Source organism: Perca flavescens, chromosome 3 (genome assembly GCF_004354835.1).
Source record: "Perca flavescens isolate YP-PL-M2 chromosome 3, PFLA_1.0, whole genome shotgun sequence".
NCBI classification, from domain to species: Eukaryota; Metazoa; Chordata; class Actinopteri; order Perciformes; family Percidae; genus Perca; species Perca flavescens.
The window spans coordinates 307298-324304 of NC_041333.1; the positions used below are offsets into that span (position 1 = coordinate 307298).

The 17007-nt window shown below is 39.8% G+C and overlaps 2 protein-coding genes across 2 annotated transcripts in view; both read left to right on the forward strand.

Annotated features, from left to right (window-relative positions):
* Window positions 1-237: 237 nt before the first annotated feature.
* txndc17 (thioredoxin domain containing 17) lies at window positions 238-3402 on the forward strand. The gene is made up of 4 exons (XM_028573702.1): window positions 238-529; window positions 716-797; window positions 2585-2660; window positions 2862-3402. Exons 1-4 carry the CDS (start codon window positions 385-387, stop codon window positions 2928-2930), a joined length of 372 nt encoding a protein of 123 aa, XP_028429503.1. The 5' UTR covers window positions 238-384; the 3' UTR covers window positions 2931-3402.
* A 912-nt stretch (window positions 3403-4314) lies between these two features.
* Window positions 4315-17007, forward strand: part of nxn (nucleoredoxin) — an 89966-nt gene continuing 77273 nt past the window's right edge. The window contains exon 1 of the mRNA XM_028572518.1: window positions 4315-4837. Coding sequence (XP_028428319.1) covers window positions 4529-4837 — 309 coding nt within the window. The 5' untranslated portion in view covers window positions 4315-4528. The remainder of the gene's footprint in view (window positions 4838-17007) is intronic.

Below are 17007 nucleotides of genomic sequence, written 5' to 3' on the forward strand. Positions count from 1 at the left end.
CTAGACGGAAGTAGTTTTGTACCAAGTACGGATCGTCAAGAAAGTCAAATGTTATCGCAACCGCATTATTTAATATTATGCCATAACATTTAAAATAAACTCCTTTCTGTAATATGTTATGACTGTGTGAAATTCCATATAAGAGGTGTATTCACATATTATAACATATCCGTGAGGAGAATTTAAACTGCTTAATAAACCTTTTCGGGTACACGGTCACTTTAAGAACCTTTGCACCGGCCGGAAGTGTTAGTGTCACATTTGGAGTAGCTATTTCTACCAGGTCCAGTGTTAAGAAGGGCAGTTTTTCTCATAACTCTTGTTAGTGCTTTCGTAGTCTAATATTTGAAGGTAGTACATTTCCACACTAACTCGGTCTAAACGATGCCCCACTACGAAGAAGTGACTGTGCGTGGATATGATGAATTCTGTCAGGCTGTGTCTGAGAGAAAAGGAAAGGATATTTTCGCTTATTTCTCTGGTGATAAAGACGCCCAGGGAAAGAGCTGGTGTCCGGACTGCGTGAAAGGTAACGTACCTGGAATTACCAGATATAATATCGCCAATAAATTTTGCGGAGACTTGATTGGAATGTATGGCTCAAGTGCCCGTATGTGACAAACTTTACATTGTTCTGGCAACGTTGGTTAGATATAGGTATACTGTTGTTATTTCACGTTTGGTGCATTCAGTCATTTCCCTTCTTCCCTTTCAGCGGAGCCAGTTGTTAGAGGAGAGATGACTCATCTTCCTCAGGGCTCGGTCTTCATCTACTGTCAAGTTGGAGAAAGGGCCTAGTCAGTATTTTACTCTGCTTTAATTTATGAAAAACACACACCATATTAGGGCTGCAACTAACCCTTAAATCATAAGTATTTTTTTAATCATCTACTCTATAAAATATGCTAGATAATGGCAAACAAAGGTGATGAGAGTTCAATGTAACAACTTTAAAATTGACAATTTGCTAGTTTGACAAACAGCCAAAAAGTCAAATTGATGTGATGTTACATGCTTTTGAAACTGTATTAAATGGAAGAAAAAAAAGTAATCCTTTTGTATTTGTGAAGCCACTGACCAGTAACAGGTAGGCTATATACAGACCCTTTCCAAAAAATTAGAATATCATGGAAAAGTTTATTTATTTCCATAATTCCATTCAAAACGTTAAACTTCCATATATTATAGATTCAGGGCCCACAACTTAAACAATTTCAAGTATTTAGTTGTTTATTTGTACATAATTTGGGCTTCCAGCTCATAAAACCCACGAAAGCAGGATTTCAAAAAATTAGAATACTGTGAAAAAATCACCATAAGAAGGACTGGACTGTTGGCCAGTGGTCCAAGGTCCTCTTTTCTGATGAAAGTAAAGTGTGCCTTTCATTCGGGAATCAAGGTCCAAGGGTTTGGAGGAAGACGGGTGAGGAACAGAACCCAAGCTGCTTGAGGTCCAGTGTGAAATCTCCACAGTCAGTCATGATTTGGGGTGCAATGTCCAGTGCAGGTGTTGGTAAACTCTACTTTCTTAAATCCAAGGTCACCGCATCAGTCTACCAGAATGTTTTAGAGGACTTCATGATTCCTTCTGCTGAGAATCTGTATGGAGATGCAGGTTTCATCTTCCAGCAGGACCTGGCCCCTGCCCATACCGCCAGAAGCACCAAAACCTGGTTTGATGCCCATGCCATCACAGTGCTTGACTGGTCAGCCAACTTGCCGGACCTAAACCCCATTGAGAATCTATGGGGTATTATCAAGAGGAAAATGAGGGGCACCAGACCCAAAAACAAAGAAGAGCTGACTGCAAGCATCAAGGAAATCTGGGCTTCCATAACTCCCAGGCAATGCCACAGGCTGACTGCCTCAATGCCACGGCGCATCGAGGCAGTGATTAAGGCAAAGGGATTCCCTACCAAATATTGAAGATTGACGTATCGTTTTGAAAGTACCACGTTGATGTGATCCTAATTTCTAAGTAAATGGTGATTTTTTTCACAGTATTCTAATTTTTTGAAATCCTATTTCCGTGGGTTTTATGAGCTGGAAGCCCAAATTATGTACAAATAAACAACTAAATACTTGAAATTGTTTAAGGTGTGGACCCTGAATCTATAATCTATGGAAGTTTAACGTTTTGAATGGAATTATGGAAATAAATAAACTTTTCCATGATATTCTAATTTTTTGGAAAGGGTCTGTACTTGATAAATTACTGAGAACTATTATGTTATGAGGGACTTCAAAGACTTTGGCATTGTGATCATTACACCCATACAGTCATAAATCTGTATCACATATTAACCATCTTCTTACAATCAATTAGATCTGGCCATAATAAAAAAATTGATTTCTATACAATTTAATGTGTGAATGTATAATATAAATTAGAGCACCAAGTAATGCTTATATCATAGATTTCATAACCATTTACTCCCCTGAAACATTTCAGATTTTTGCAAATACTTTAATCATGGAAATCTGAAAATCCTCTTCAGCCTTCCCGTGTGCTCTTTAAAATGTAGTACTGGAGAATAATTTCAGCTGCGTAATAATGTTTTTTTTTTTTTTCTTCATTCTTTAGTTGGAAGGATTCAAATAACGACTTCAAGAAGACACTAAAGTTGAGTGGAGTTCCCACTCTGCTGCGATATGGCACAGTAAGAATAATTTGCTGTACTATTTTATTGACATGGATTAGACTAAAACACATTTTACTAAAAATGTTTTGCAGAAAAAAACATTTATAGAAATGTTTCTTATAAAATGTTGCATGTGAAAAATTATCTTTGTTTAATATGACTAGAATGGTCTAGGGAGTGAATGTACCTGTAATCCCCCCCCCCGTTATCCTGTTTTAGCCTCAGAAGTTGGTGGAGGAAGAACTCTTTAAAGCAGATCTGGTGAGGATGATGTTCACTGAGGACTGAGGGAGCCTGCGCTGTTCACATCGGTCATTTCATCATTTCTCTACTGCTAAACAGTACATTTTTCCACCATTCAATTCCAGCATCATTGAAATCCATGCGCAAGGTACATCTCCTTCTGTAATTTGATGCAAATCAGCAACTGTGTAAGTTTACAACCAAAATATTGAGCAACCTCTGTAAGACACAGCTATTCAATTAATTCTGTACTGGAACATCTGCAGAGACAAACACCTATAATCAATGTAACTCCTAAAAATCTTCTTGTGCTGCTTTTATGTGCAATCACTCAATCCTGATTTGTAATCTGAGTTTGATACATTTCTTTAAATATAATGTTAATCTTAACACACAAGTTAATTATAAAAACATTTTAGGATTTTTTTTATTGTGACTATTTTTTATGTGATTTTTTGTTTTGTTTTGTTTTGTTTGTGCCTTGCAGTAGGACTCAAATAAAGTAACACTTAAGGTACTTTTGTAGCAGGAGAAAACATTCTTTGTAATGTGTTGTATGACTTTGATGAAGGCCACACGTGTCTCACAACAACGTTTTTCTTGATTATTTTTGTTCTGGGGGATGGTTATTTGGACAAAAATGTTATTCATATGACAAGTGTTTTTCACCATTTTCATGCTATAGGCCAGTGATTGGCAACCTTTTTAATATGAAGTGCCATTTTAAAGTGTTCTTGTTAATCAGTGTGCCATATCAGCATTGAGCCCCCGTCATCTAAGCAACAAGGACTAGCTAATCTTCGCAGAATGGGGATGGAGAAAAAGTCAATCAAACTACCGTAAATAGCAGGCTATGATCCTGCATGCCAACGGCTGTGAAAGAGGTCATTTGGCATGCAGATTGGAACATTTCCAAAAAAACTATCTTGCACACTTATTGCTAGTGTGCCATTGGTTGAGCTCCCAGGTGCCAATGGTGGCACACGTGCCTGAGGTTGCTGACCCCTGCTATAGGCTATGTGACGTTGTGCCAGAAATCCCTGTTGCAGCCCAGGTAGTTTCCTCTTGTGAACACTACGTGGCAGCATGTCCACAGGAATAGAGGGTGGTTTTACCCCAGCCTTATCTTTTGAAAATGGCAGAATTTCTCGTGGAGTTGCCTAATGAAGCTTGTTAAATTAACACATTCCAAGCATTTCATAAAATGTAATTTGAGTTGAAACCTAGAATCCAGCTGCTTTTAATCTGACATTAAGTGAAGTTAGAGAATATGAAACATGTAAACAGACATTAAAACAATTGAGCTGCATTTTTTTATTAACACATAAAAAAAAGAATAAGGAAATGGTGATAAAGTCTCACCTTTATAAATAGAATCATGATTAAAGTGTATGCTTGGGGGGTGGGGTGGGGGCGCTGTTGCAGTCAGGGCGATTTAAAGCGGAGCGCATTCCTGCACAGCGCTCACACACCGGAGGACGAGCCGCGGTGAAACCGACCACGACGCCTCACAGGGGCTGGGAGCTCACCTAAAACCTCACATTGGAGGTGGAGGAAGTGCTGGCTGTCGCCTGAACACAGCGGTTACATGTGCACCAACCTCAGCTGACAGTAACGTTGTGTGTTCGAGCACTGTAGCCGCGATGTCGGAGTTTTTGGTGAGTCTATTCGGGGAGCGGCTCGTCAACAGCGAGAAAGCCGAGGTGGATGTGCAGTCGCTGGGCGCCAAGCTGTCCCTGGTCGGGCTCTTCTTCGGATGCAGCCTGAACGCCCCGTGCAAGCAGTTCAACGGCAGCCTGTGCGAGTTTTACAGCAGGTTCAAAAAGGCGTCTGAACATAAGGACAAATTGGAAATCGTCTTCATCTCGTCTGATCAGGACCAGAAACACTGGCAAGACTTTTTGCAGGAGATGCCATGGCCTGCCTTACCTCTCAAAGACAGACACAAAAAGGTAAGATGGGCTGTGGTGATGAAGAGGAACACCGCCAAATCAGTGCTTCTTCTCTGAAGAGGTTTCCCTGTGTTTAGTGGGTTGGAAATATGTCATGTCTGCTTCATCTGTCAGTGCAGGCATATTTGGTTTAATTTGGGTCATTCAATTAATTTCCTTACAACATTAACCTATATTTAATCAGATTCCCTTGGCTGCTGTCATCCTAAATAACCTCCCATGAACTAAGTAAGTCTAATCATTGATAACACACACACACACATACACACAGACTATTATACAGAAAATATAATTTAATAAAGTCATGGTTTAAAAAAAAAAAAAAAGCCACAGCCAATGGAAAATGAAAATGGTCTGTGAAATGTCAGCAGTGTTTGCAAGGAAATAGGCTATATTAGCTATGTCATTTAAAAATAATAATGTTTCAACCTTTTGATAAATAAAACTTGCAGCTAGTGAATGAAACATTTTTCCCTACTTATCCTGACTTAAATTTGTGGCAGACCAGACATTCCTAACTTATTAACAGAAGAGGAAACCGAAAGACTTAATTTCCTTTTGTCTTTCCACTGACTAACATTTCTGTTGAAGGAATGGTTATTGGCACATAATATTTCAGCTAAACATCTCAGATCCCTGTTACATTTGCATCTATCATATTATCCATGTAGCTGCATGTGTTGTCTGCCCAGCGATGGTCCTTTTTATTTTGACATCATCTCATCTCATCTCATAGTTTTTCCTGATGTCAGCAATGCAGTGCTTGGAGGATTTCTAGTTCAGTACTTTGATTTATCTCACTTATTAAATTCTTTAATATTTCTCTAATTTTTGTAAATCATGAGGCTTGGATTTATTTTCTGGGATATTTATTTTGAAAATGTAGTGTAAATATTTGCTTTTCATTAGAAATGGTCAAAATAAATATATATTTTTATTTTAGGGTATTACTATTATCTTCTTATAAATTTGACTCAAATCTAATATTTTGATGAATGATTTGAAGTGGTTTTATTATTTAAGACAGTTTCTTTTGTTTATAGCTAAAACTGCCACACAAAACAGAACTCTCCCTCAAAACATCTTGTGGATAAATTACTGTTCTTTATACAAAATAATTTGGTAGTGTAGAGGTTTCCTTTACCAGTTAGTACATTTGCAGCTGGATAAACATGACGTCTTTTCAAAGTGTGTGTGTGTGTGTGTGTGTGTGTGTGTGTGTGTGTGTGTGTGTGTGTGTGTGTGTGTGTGTGTGTGTGTGTGTGTGTGTGTGTGTGTGTGTGTGTGTGTGTGTGTGTGTGTGTGTGTGTGTGTGTGTGTGTGTGTGTGTGTGTGTGTGTGTGTGTGTGTGTGTGTGTGTGTGTGTGTGTGTGTGTGTGTTTTCCAGCACAGGTCTCTTTCCCTTTTTACTAAATCTAAATGTAGTTGCAGATACTAAGGCATAAAGAAAGATACTGTGGTCAGTTGTATTTGCATCGTGTCAGTCATGTCGGTGACTGCTGATTTTGTTTGCAAAATAAAATGGATTTCTATGGATTTAAAATTGTAAAAAAAAAAGAGGATTTTGACCCTTTTGCTTTTTAAGATAAGGCCTGATTATACTTTTAAGAGGAAATAATATATAAAAGAATAGTCTATGGCAAATAAAAATATTTTTAACCATGGTCATGTCATACAATATGCGTATAAAACCCTAGTGGCCTAAAATCTTTAGTAGCCAACTTCTTGTCTTTGACACAGTCTGCACAGGATTCATCTTTTTCAGTCTTGCCACATCTCTGCTCTGTGTGTAGATGAGGCATGACTTGGACGGCATCATTGTCTTGTAAATCCTTTCAGATTGCCAATGATGATTTCCATGACACATAATAAAGTCCAGGCGTGAAAAAGGCTCCGAGATGACAGGGGAGTGGGGCGTTGTCTTGTTGTCTGGGCGGAGCACATCCATCGCCACAGTGCAGCCTTATTGTGTTTCTGACTGCTTGAGGAGGATAGTTGTGGCATCAACATAACCATTGTTCATGCTCTTATTGGTGGTCCACCGGCTGCCTCGGCCTTATGAGAACACAATAACACGGTTGTGTGTCTGTGTTTTGCAGAGGCCTGCAGTTTTGGTTCAGTTTGGGATTCATCCAACCTTTTGGCCTATTCTCTCTCCCCATTAAAACACAGCAGTGGAAATACTTTATAAATGTGACCTCTCCAGAGATTTGCAGAGCGTGTCGTACCGCTCACCATCCAATTTATGATTTATACATGTTGGCATTACAATTTTATTCTAATGGTAGAGATATGTATGCTTGATTCTGTGCATTAATTTATACTGCAGCCTTTCTCCTGCCCAAATAGTTGATATTTATCTCAGACAAACCTTTTTATTTTTTTAATTTAAGTAGTTGATTTACTTTTTAACTCTGGATAGTTGGCATAATTAGTTGTAAAGCTACGATTAGTGGATCAACATAAAATTAATCAACAACTATTTTGATAATTTGTTATACGTTTTAGTAATTTTCCAGGCAAAAATACCAAGTATTGTGCTGTGGGAATTTTTATAATGGATATTATTCACTATTTTCTGACATATTTTGGACATAACTAGTGATTTGACTAATCAAAACATGAATATAATGACAATAATTGCTAGTTGTGTGGGGATTTATGAGTCTTCTTGGTGAAACACAAGGTGGTCAATTCAGGACAAAAATGCACACATTTTAATCTGTTGACTATGATTTAGATGTGTCTACTTCAAGTTTGAGATTCCTTTTTTGCATATATATTTTGCATATGAGGACGTGTGAAGTCAGCTGGCGATGAAATTGGACAACAAAGTGTTTCATTTGGCTGTGAGTACCAAAGGAAGGTAGACCGCTAAAGATGTCCTGTCATGTCTGAATGGGAGCGTTCCAGTAACTGAAGAGGATCTACTGTATGTGTGCTATCGACACACCTAATTGGTGAGTGATGTTGACCCGGTGGAGGGCGGTGTTGATGTTGTTGGTCTGCAGACTAAGTGGCCCTCTCACCTCTCCTCTCTGGCTTCATTTGACTTGGTGCAAGCTGAACTGATTCCCTGAAGGATGCAATTGGTCTTTCAGAGCCTCGCCGCCCACCTAAGAATCTCCGACTGTAGCTCAACCACTGCTTCCCCCTCCTCTGCCCTGTACTGACTTGGCTATCTATCTCTCACTGGAGGCTGTCCTCTTTTCTTTTTACTCAGGGGTTATCCAGGCCTTCCTGTTGCAGGAAAGGTTTATTTAATCAAGCAGGGATAATATTCTTGATTTTTAAATACAGAGAGAAAGGAAAGTCTGGTGTTGTTAACTTAACTTAAAGTCGAGGCCAAGCTTTGTTTAATTTTTCTTATAAAAAGGTTTAAAGCTGTTGTGTAACCAAAATAAACCGACTGAAAAGTGTAATTGGCCTTGTTATTTCCTCTTGTGCATGTCTGACCGACATATTGTGGTTCTATAAAGGTTACGCTTGGGTCAGTTAAAGATTGCTTAATGGAGTGGAAAAATATCCGTAGTACATTTCATATTTTCCATTCTGAAGTTGGTGTCACTCTTAAAGTCAGGCAGACCAAGAGTTCAGAACCGTGTTTCTGCACAGCATAGAGGATATCCGTTAGTATTTGTCTCGGGGAATCCTCCAATAGCACGGTCTCTGTAAGTGGACGTCTGCTTGTTGTCCAGGGAAGGCCAGCTGTCTGCCTGTCTTGGCGTGCTAGCACTGCCTTACATGGACTTGTGCAGCAGGAGTGAGAGAGTTTCATGTAAATCAATTAAAGCCTTGGCCAACGCAATGCAAAATCCCAACTTCACCAAAGAGGGGAGAACAAGCTGAGAAGCTGCCGGAGCTTCTTCTGCAGGAGTCGGAGGGGGTGGGGGGGTGGGAGAAAGGCCTCTTGTTCAGCCCCTCCTGGTCAGCGGTTTTGCTCTGTAGCTGGCCCCCAGAGGCATGACACCCACTCAGAGCCAGGGGCTGAGGGTGTGAGGGGCTTCAGAGAGGGGTTAAGGACACCTTCCATCAATATGTCACTGATCTGCTGAAAACTGCAGTGCAGCCCATCATGGCTCTTTGCACTGTGACAGTAGACGTGGCTTAAAGTAAGAGCCAGAACTGTTTTATCTGCATTGTGGTACTTCCCTCTCCTCTTGATCTGCCAGTGTTGCATTTAGTTTATGTGGGCCTGTATCGTTAGATGTTTTCTCCTTTTGTTGTGTTCACTCGCACAGTGTGGGCTAATAACGTTAACAGAATGTGACATTTTTTGAGGTTTCTGTGATGTTTAACATCTGTAATTTAGAGCTTGAGAAATTTAATTGTAGGATTCAGAGAGGGTGTATTCATCACCAGTTTCTGTTTAGCATGCCTGTGCTCCAGCTCATGGGAACAAACGTCATGGATGGTTTCAGCGGGATATCAAACTGAGGTTTTTAAGATCCCCAGGTAGGTAGTAGGCAAAATATAAAACCTTTCTGCCGGCCCCGGAACCGTAGGTCTAATCATATTTCAAAGAGCATTGGAAGTAAAATGAATAGATCATCTTAAAATAGGCAGAACGCATGAGATGCAAGGACTGTGGCAGGAAGGTTAATTAAGGATGATGTGTGCAGAGTGAAAACTAAGTCACTCAATGCAGCAGCCCTACATTGGTTACCAACAAACAGATGATAGATGAGTGGGGTCTAACAAAGCCACCTCCGCCAAATAAAGCTGTTAACTTAAACGGTGGCACTCTTTTAGATTCCTTACTCTGATTTACTCTGAAGTACAGAGGCTTTAGTAAGTAGCCTAATATGAAGTTGGCTCTGGGACTAAATGGAAAATAAGAAAATCCTTACTTCAAGGCATTTGACCCTGGCAGATTAGACAACTCATGAAACCCTAAAAGAACACTTGATCTTGCTGTAAAATGTGTAATCAGTACTTTATTCTATTTACATAAACATGAAAACAGACTATTCTTTTACAAGTTTCTAATTACCAAACTAAACTGTGATGCAGGGGATACTGTGTAATGCACAATATGATGACTCAGTAATAAGGGCCTTTTTTACTTCCCCCAATGTGGCAATACTTAGTCAACAATACTTAGGGGCCTGCCTTGGATTTAGACAAAGGAAGTGGTGTGTTGGCATAATACAGTACCTGTAACTAGATAGTAATTTTTATTTAAATTACATATTGTGACGTGACGTCTTTATTACACAGCAGAAAGGTACAGGGAGTGCTCCAGACATTCATTTGGCATTTATTTGATAAGGATTTGCATCTCTGCATTTTGCGCTTCAGGTATGATTGTGTGTTTCTTTTTCTGAATAGCTGATTGGATATTTGCGATATTATATTTGTTTTGTGTCAGCTCAACACTGGTTGTGAATATAGATCACCTTAGCAACAGTACTGTATATCATTTATTTCCTATTAATGAACTGATGAAATTAGAGGTGTTATTTAAACACATATAGTATGAGTTCTATACAAATGAACCATGGCTTTTGTAATGACTACTATTTATACATTCCAATTTACACCATTGGGTTTCGTGTTACGCTTCCTTTTAAGTTTTGATAAGCTGACCTTGTAGAAACTGTTACCTTGACTCTGGCTTGAAGTGTGCATGCCTGGCTGCAGTCCTGTAGTTTAATGTGACTCCATTGTCCTGCAGCTGTGAGGCCTTGTTGCTGTGCGCCATGTTTGACAAGAGCTTATGTAAAGAATGTGGGCAGACACCTGCCGTTCGGGGCCAGAGGCCATGGAAACTGTGTGTTTGTGAGGGCTCAGGATACTTGGCAATGCCAACTGTTACATCTCACACCACCAAGCTTGTATTACTGTCTCCTTTCACTGCCCATTGTGTCCTCTTCACTGGGAGATCTGTAATATTATGAGAGGAGACAATGGAGATCTCATCAGAGGTGAAGTTCAGAGGCTTAAGTTACCCCAAGTGAGAGTTTAGGGAACAGTCGTACTGTGTGTGCCTAATAACCATTCCCTCTTGCAACTCAATCTGTTTTTATTTCCTTTATCTACCCGTTAAAAGACAACACACAATAGGTGTAAGGCTTTGACCTCTGTCTGCGGTCCATGAACCTCTGAAACGATACCCTGGGATTGACTTTTCTTCTTTGTCCCTGTGTTCTCCAGCTGGACTGCTCCTGGACTCTGTGCGGTTTTCAGTCAGGACTTTCCAAAGCGGAGTGACGTTACAGATCATGGACGTGGCTAATGTGTTCACTGCAGTGTCTGCAGTTGCTCTCGATGAGAACAGATGATTCATCCGCTTGCGCACATTACCCCAAACCAGCCCAATTGTCACTTACTTGTCAGTCAAATCATCCAAACCGGTGCAGCATAAAGGTCAGCATGCAATCGCTTGGTATTAATTTTGGATTCTACTGATGACAGCAAAGCAGCTTAGACCAAGCTTCTTTCCATGGAAATAAGCAGATGGTTGTTATTTCAATTCCTAAATCCACCATCATCTGCTATGTGTTTCCTTTTTTAATGCTATTGCTGCCGTATCCGGGAGGTTATTCCACCTTTTCCGTGTGCTAAGAATACTTTATGGACGGGTTGTTATTCCTGGACCCTCCCCCATTCAATCCTCCGGTCTCTAATTGCCCCACACAGCAGCTCAGCAGCCCCTTCCAAACATAATAACAGCATAGCCGCCCCAGGGGCATCCTGCCATCCAGAGCTGTCTTTTGTCTTCCTTTTTGTTATCTATCCTAGATTGAATGTTGGCTCTTTGTGATTGCCCAGTTTTCCCCCCTCATCATCACTGCTGATCATATTTCTTAAGTTAAATAAAGAAGACACAATGATGGATGCATGCTTTGGACTGTCTACACTCACTGCAAATTTCCCAGCTTAATTCCGACACTCGGTGAAACCTTTCTCCTCCAGGATATCCGCTCTATCAGTGAGTGGCAGTGTTGATTTGATGTAAATTTATTCATAGTATGAACATTTCTGGCGTGACAAGTTTCCCCTTGGACGATAACCCTTTCCTTTCCATGTGACCACCACCCTGCTCCCAGGATGGAAGCACTGTTGTGTATATGCAAGCTGTAAACCCCCCACTGTGGTTCCATTCAAGTTTAAGTGCTCCTGCAGCTCCTGCTCCTGTCTGAAAAGAAGCTCGCCTTACAAAGAGACCCACTGTCTCAGCATGTAGCATGGCACACGGGCAACAGCCCTGCAGTCTTGCCTACCGTTCAGCTGTTGCATGTGGCGAAGGGATTTTTATCTAGCAACTGACAAGCATCCAGTCTGACTAAAAAACATGAAGAAAAAGGTAGCTCAATTTCTTGGAGTGCAAGGCTGTTTTCTACAATGTTGCTGAAATAATCCTATTTTATCATAGATCTAAAACTATTTTGTTTTTGTACTGTGCTTGATTACACTTGAATTTGGAATGCCAACCACTTGCCCAGAGGGTACATTTGCAGTCATGGAAAGATTTTTGAATAGCTCAACTAATTAAAAATAAAAGACATATCCAAATACTGTATTTGTGTTTTGGATCTGATCACAGACAACAATGAAAAGGCCCCCCTGAAAGAAACGGAGGATCTTTATTTTGGAAAAATAAAGACTTTGTTGACTTTGGAAAAAAAAAAAAAGTTGTAAATGGCATGAATGGATAGGGATGTTATAAAGGTGCAATGTCTTCAATATTGGACTGGTGGTCAAGAAAGCAAATAAGCATTTTTCCCAAAATGTTGAGCTATTCCTTTAATCAAGTATTGACAAGACTGGATAGTATTTTCAATAGGCCAGGTTTGCTCATAATGAAAAATATATAAATGCCAGGTCTTGTCAGGGACATCCTATGAAAACCTGTCACCATGCACATGCACTCACGCACCCGCCAACCCCAGTCACTCAGCAACAGACAGACTGAAGAGGCTCCCTGATCACCAGAGGAAACTGAGCGATATTAAAATCCAGAAATAGTACTTTGTCACAGTCCTTTGACAGCTGAAAGAAACTTGCTCACCAGGCCAAGTCTCCACTTGGAGATCAGGCCAAGTCACCCATTCTTTTTCATTTTAACTTGCTTGTTCACATATGCATTATTTTACGGTTTCAAATAGTTCATATTCATGTAATAAAAAAAGGTGTTTCCACATTTCAGATTTTACGTAATTCCGTCTAGTTGGTTCTAACTGTTGGTTGATCCTCACTTTGCTCCTAGGCGCTACATTTACAGTGAGCTGTTAATCTCCTACAGGATAATGAGCCAGCTGAGGATATATCATATGTCTTAAAGGTCACAGACAGCTTCCAGAATCTTTTCCATAATATCCAATCAGCTCTTTCAGTCAGTTTTCATGGCGTAGCATGGTAGCAAGTTAAGAGTTTCAACAGCTGCTGAAAGAACCAGTAAGCATCTTCAAAAGTACTTTTTGTCGTAGCTCAGCAACTCAACGAGGCTCAGGAGTGGTGTAGCTAATTTAAATGCTGTCCTTGCTAAGTCGGCATGTTGTGTTAAGTAAAAGCAGAGAAAAACTCAGGTAAGGGGAATCTGGCTGAAGTAGATCTCATGGCCTGTAGTTTGCTCATTATTTTTGTAATAACCAGAGCGTAACTTGGAATCATTTCCAGGTGCACCCATCCCCTGCTCCTCCAGGAGATTGCACAAAAACATGCATTCTTGAATTTGGACCATTTAATAGGTTCGTATTTTGATTATTATTCTAAATATCCAAAACCGTCACGGTTCACTGAGTTTACTGTGGCTGTGTTATGACACCACTGCAACAACACTGTGTGTGTGTGTGTGTGTGTGTGTGTGTGTGTGTGTGTGTGTGTGTGTGTGTGTGTGTGTGTGTGTGTGTGTGTGTGTGTGTGTGTGTGTGTGTGTGTGTGTGTGTGTGTGTGTGTGTGTGTGTGTGTGTGTGTGTGATACATTTGTGAGCTATTACTCAAGGTCATTGGTGGGCAGGATAATCTGGAAAACAAATAATGGTGCTTCAGTGTTGCCAATAAATTGATTCATGCTGTTGATCAGTAACATTACATTAATAATATGAAGCTGGGCTTATATTTCAACTGGCTGCAAAATAGAACTTGCACTGAAAGCCTGTGGTGAAGCACAATAAGAATAGGTGTAGACTTACCTGTTCATGCCAGCTACTGTATGTAATAATTAGTGATTTTAGTTTTGGTAATTCTACTCTTTTCTAATTTCTAAGTTCTAATTTTTGTGATGACTGAAGTTTGTTTTGTTTTTGTAGAAAAAATAGGCCAATCTGCAGTAAAATTAGTGCTGTCTCATCATCATCCCAGTTTTTCTTTTTTATGCTACTTCTAGGAGCGCTGTGTTCGTAAATTTCCTAATTCTACTAACAGCCTATTGGCCTTAACATTGACCTTTCATTAGCATCTGTAAAGTGAACATCTCTCACTGTTATGATGCAAACGTTGTTAGACTATTTAAACCCGCATAACCGCAGACTTAATTCAATAATTTTTTTTTTTTTAAATGTAATAAAAATTGATATTCGGGAGCAGTGCAATATGCGGTCAACAAAACATTGTCCTATCACCTTATCAAGTTGATATGATTATATTAGCAAAAAATACATATTTGCCCTTTTCACATTACACATTGTCATTTGATCCATTTGTTTGCACGGAAATTTTGATTAGTGATTCTAAATACTATACTTATTATACTTATTACTTATTATACTTTTTATTTAGTAGTGGTACAGACTAGTGGATGTTGAAGTCTGGCTTGTTAGTTCACTTCAGCTGAAGCAAGGACACAAGCACACAACTTGACCTTGCTGCTGAGAAACACATGGAGTCTGTATAATATACCAGAGCAGCAGGCCAGATGATGGTTGCATGTGTGGAGGTATTGGCAATGTTGCTGGCTGTAACAGGGAAATATTCCTGAGTAGGCAGGGTAACACTAGCCATGAAAGGAAGCAAGGGTGTCATGGGAGGTGCTGTATCTGAGTGAAAGGGATTCTCATTGAATGAACACCCCCTGAGGGAAGTAGCAGCCTTGGATTTTATGCTAGCATTTGGTCTGTCTTTTTCCGCCATTTATTTCAGAACAGAAAAATACTTTGCACGTCCTGATACAGGTGCGACGGAGAGGGACGAGTACTGTAGGTCAAGAGTTGCAAAGAAACTTCCCGCACATTGTCTAACTTGCAAAGATAAATTTAATAGCTGGCAATGTTTCTGTACTAGATCATCATCAGGCAAATGGTGTTACATACTGAGAAGCCATCTTTTCTAGGAGGTGACTGTGGGTCTGTACTGACTACTTCTCCACATGAAATACTATAGATAGATAGATAGATAGATAGATAGATAGATAGATAGATAGATAGATAGATAGATATAGAGCTGAAATTCAACACTCTATATAGTAACTCAAGCTAGGGCTGGGCGACATGGACAAAATCAAATATCCCAATATTTTTGACCAAATACCTCGATATCGATACCACAACAATATTGTAGTGTTGACTATCGGTGCTTTCACAAAATATTTACACAATGAAATGATTGATAAATAATCATCAGTAATGTGGATATAATGACTAAGTGGGTAAAGGCAAATAATAGAACAGTTACAACAGTCTGGTAAGTTCAGAAAATGACATCACTTTACTGTAATGTAGCCTTTAAAACCAGGAAAAGACAACACTTATGCCATATTACGATATCCAAAATCTAAGATGATATCTATTCTCATATCACGATGTCGATATAATATCGATATATTGCCCAGCTCTTACTCAAGCTAAAATGCATTTCATAGAAAGGCATGTTCCCAAATCTTGCTGGTACCTTTTACATCAATAGATAAATAGAAAAAATTGCCATGACATAATAAACACAACAAAAGACCTCACAAAGGGCAAATACTTCATACTTTATTGCTTTATGTGTTCGATAACAATAGAATAATAGATAAAGTCAAGTACAAAAGCATCAGGGCCTCAAAAGATGAATGTAGCATCAGTGCATACATGTATAAATGGACTCAATCAACAGGACACAATTGTTTCAGCTGACACATCCCATTTTGAAATTTACTACGCTATGTCTTTGTTCAATAAAAGCCCCACCGCGTGCGTTCCACACATATTCCAGCTCATGTAGTTGCACTAAGGAATGTGTTCGTCAGAAAAGCCTCACACAAATCATCAGACACTTTTAGTTGTTGAGAGAGCGTACCCCCTGCTGAGGCTGCACCGTGGCTTAGCTCTGCCTCTGTGTTGGGGGCTAATCGCTGTTTTGATTAGTCTTTTTTCACCCAATCTGTTTGCACGGAGCACCGATCCCACGGCCATGTTGAATGAAAGGGTTTATCAGCTTAAGCCTCTTGTAAGGAGCATGTGAGGTCTCATCTTTTCAGTGAGGAACGAGAGCGGCCCTCGGACACAAGTGTCCAGGCAATTAGAGACGCCGGGGCTTCAAAGAGAGATTACTGGCACACGGAGTTGTGGCCGGCGTCTTTAATGTGCCGCACATTGTCCACTCGGTGTGGAGAAGCATGATGATTGGTGCTGCTTTCTCAAAGTGCAGCAGAGGAGGAGATAACAGAACGCAGTCATGGGGCTCTTATCCAGGGAACATTCTTTGGATGCAACATCAAATTATAGACTTCAAATCTGCAAGTTGTTTTCCTACAGAGTTATGGCAAAAGTCAGTCTTGCGTCCTAATGAAGGGGCAGTATCCACATTTTCAGAGGAGGTATTTTCTCTCGTTTCAATATTTTGTTTGTTAAATATACCTTGTTTGGATTTGGCTTATTATATGGAAACATAACCTCAAGGTACTGTTTTAAAGCAGATTGCATGATTCCATATTGATTAAGGGTCTTTCAGGGACTTTCTGGATTCACTTATTTGCCCCTGTGGCAGCTAGATGGGGTTTATGTATGCATAGAATTGTGCCAACATTAATGAACCAGTGAGAATGTTGAACTGGGTTGGTGCCCATGGACCACGACGAGCCAAAACAACCTCAAAATCCTGATATTATCTGATGTATTTTTTGCCAGCATAATGGCAAGGAATTTAGTTGAGCTACAGATACTGACTTAATCTGTGCTTGTTGTGCTTTTAATGCAGGGGGCTTTGCCTAATACTATTACTAGTAAGCCTCCTAGTCACATTAGTAA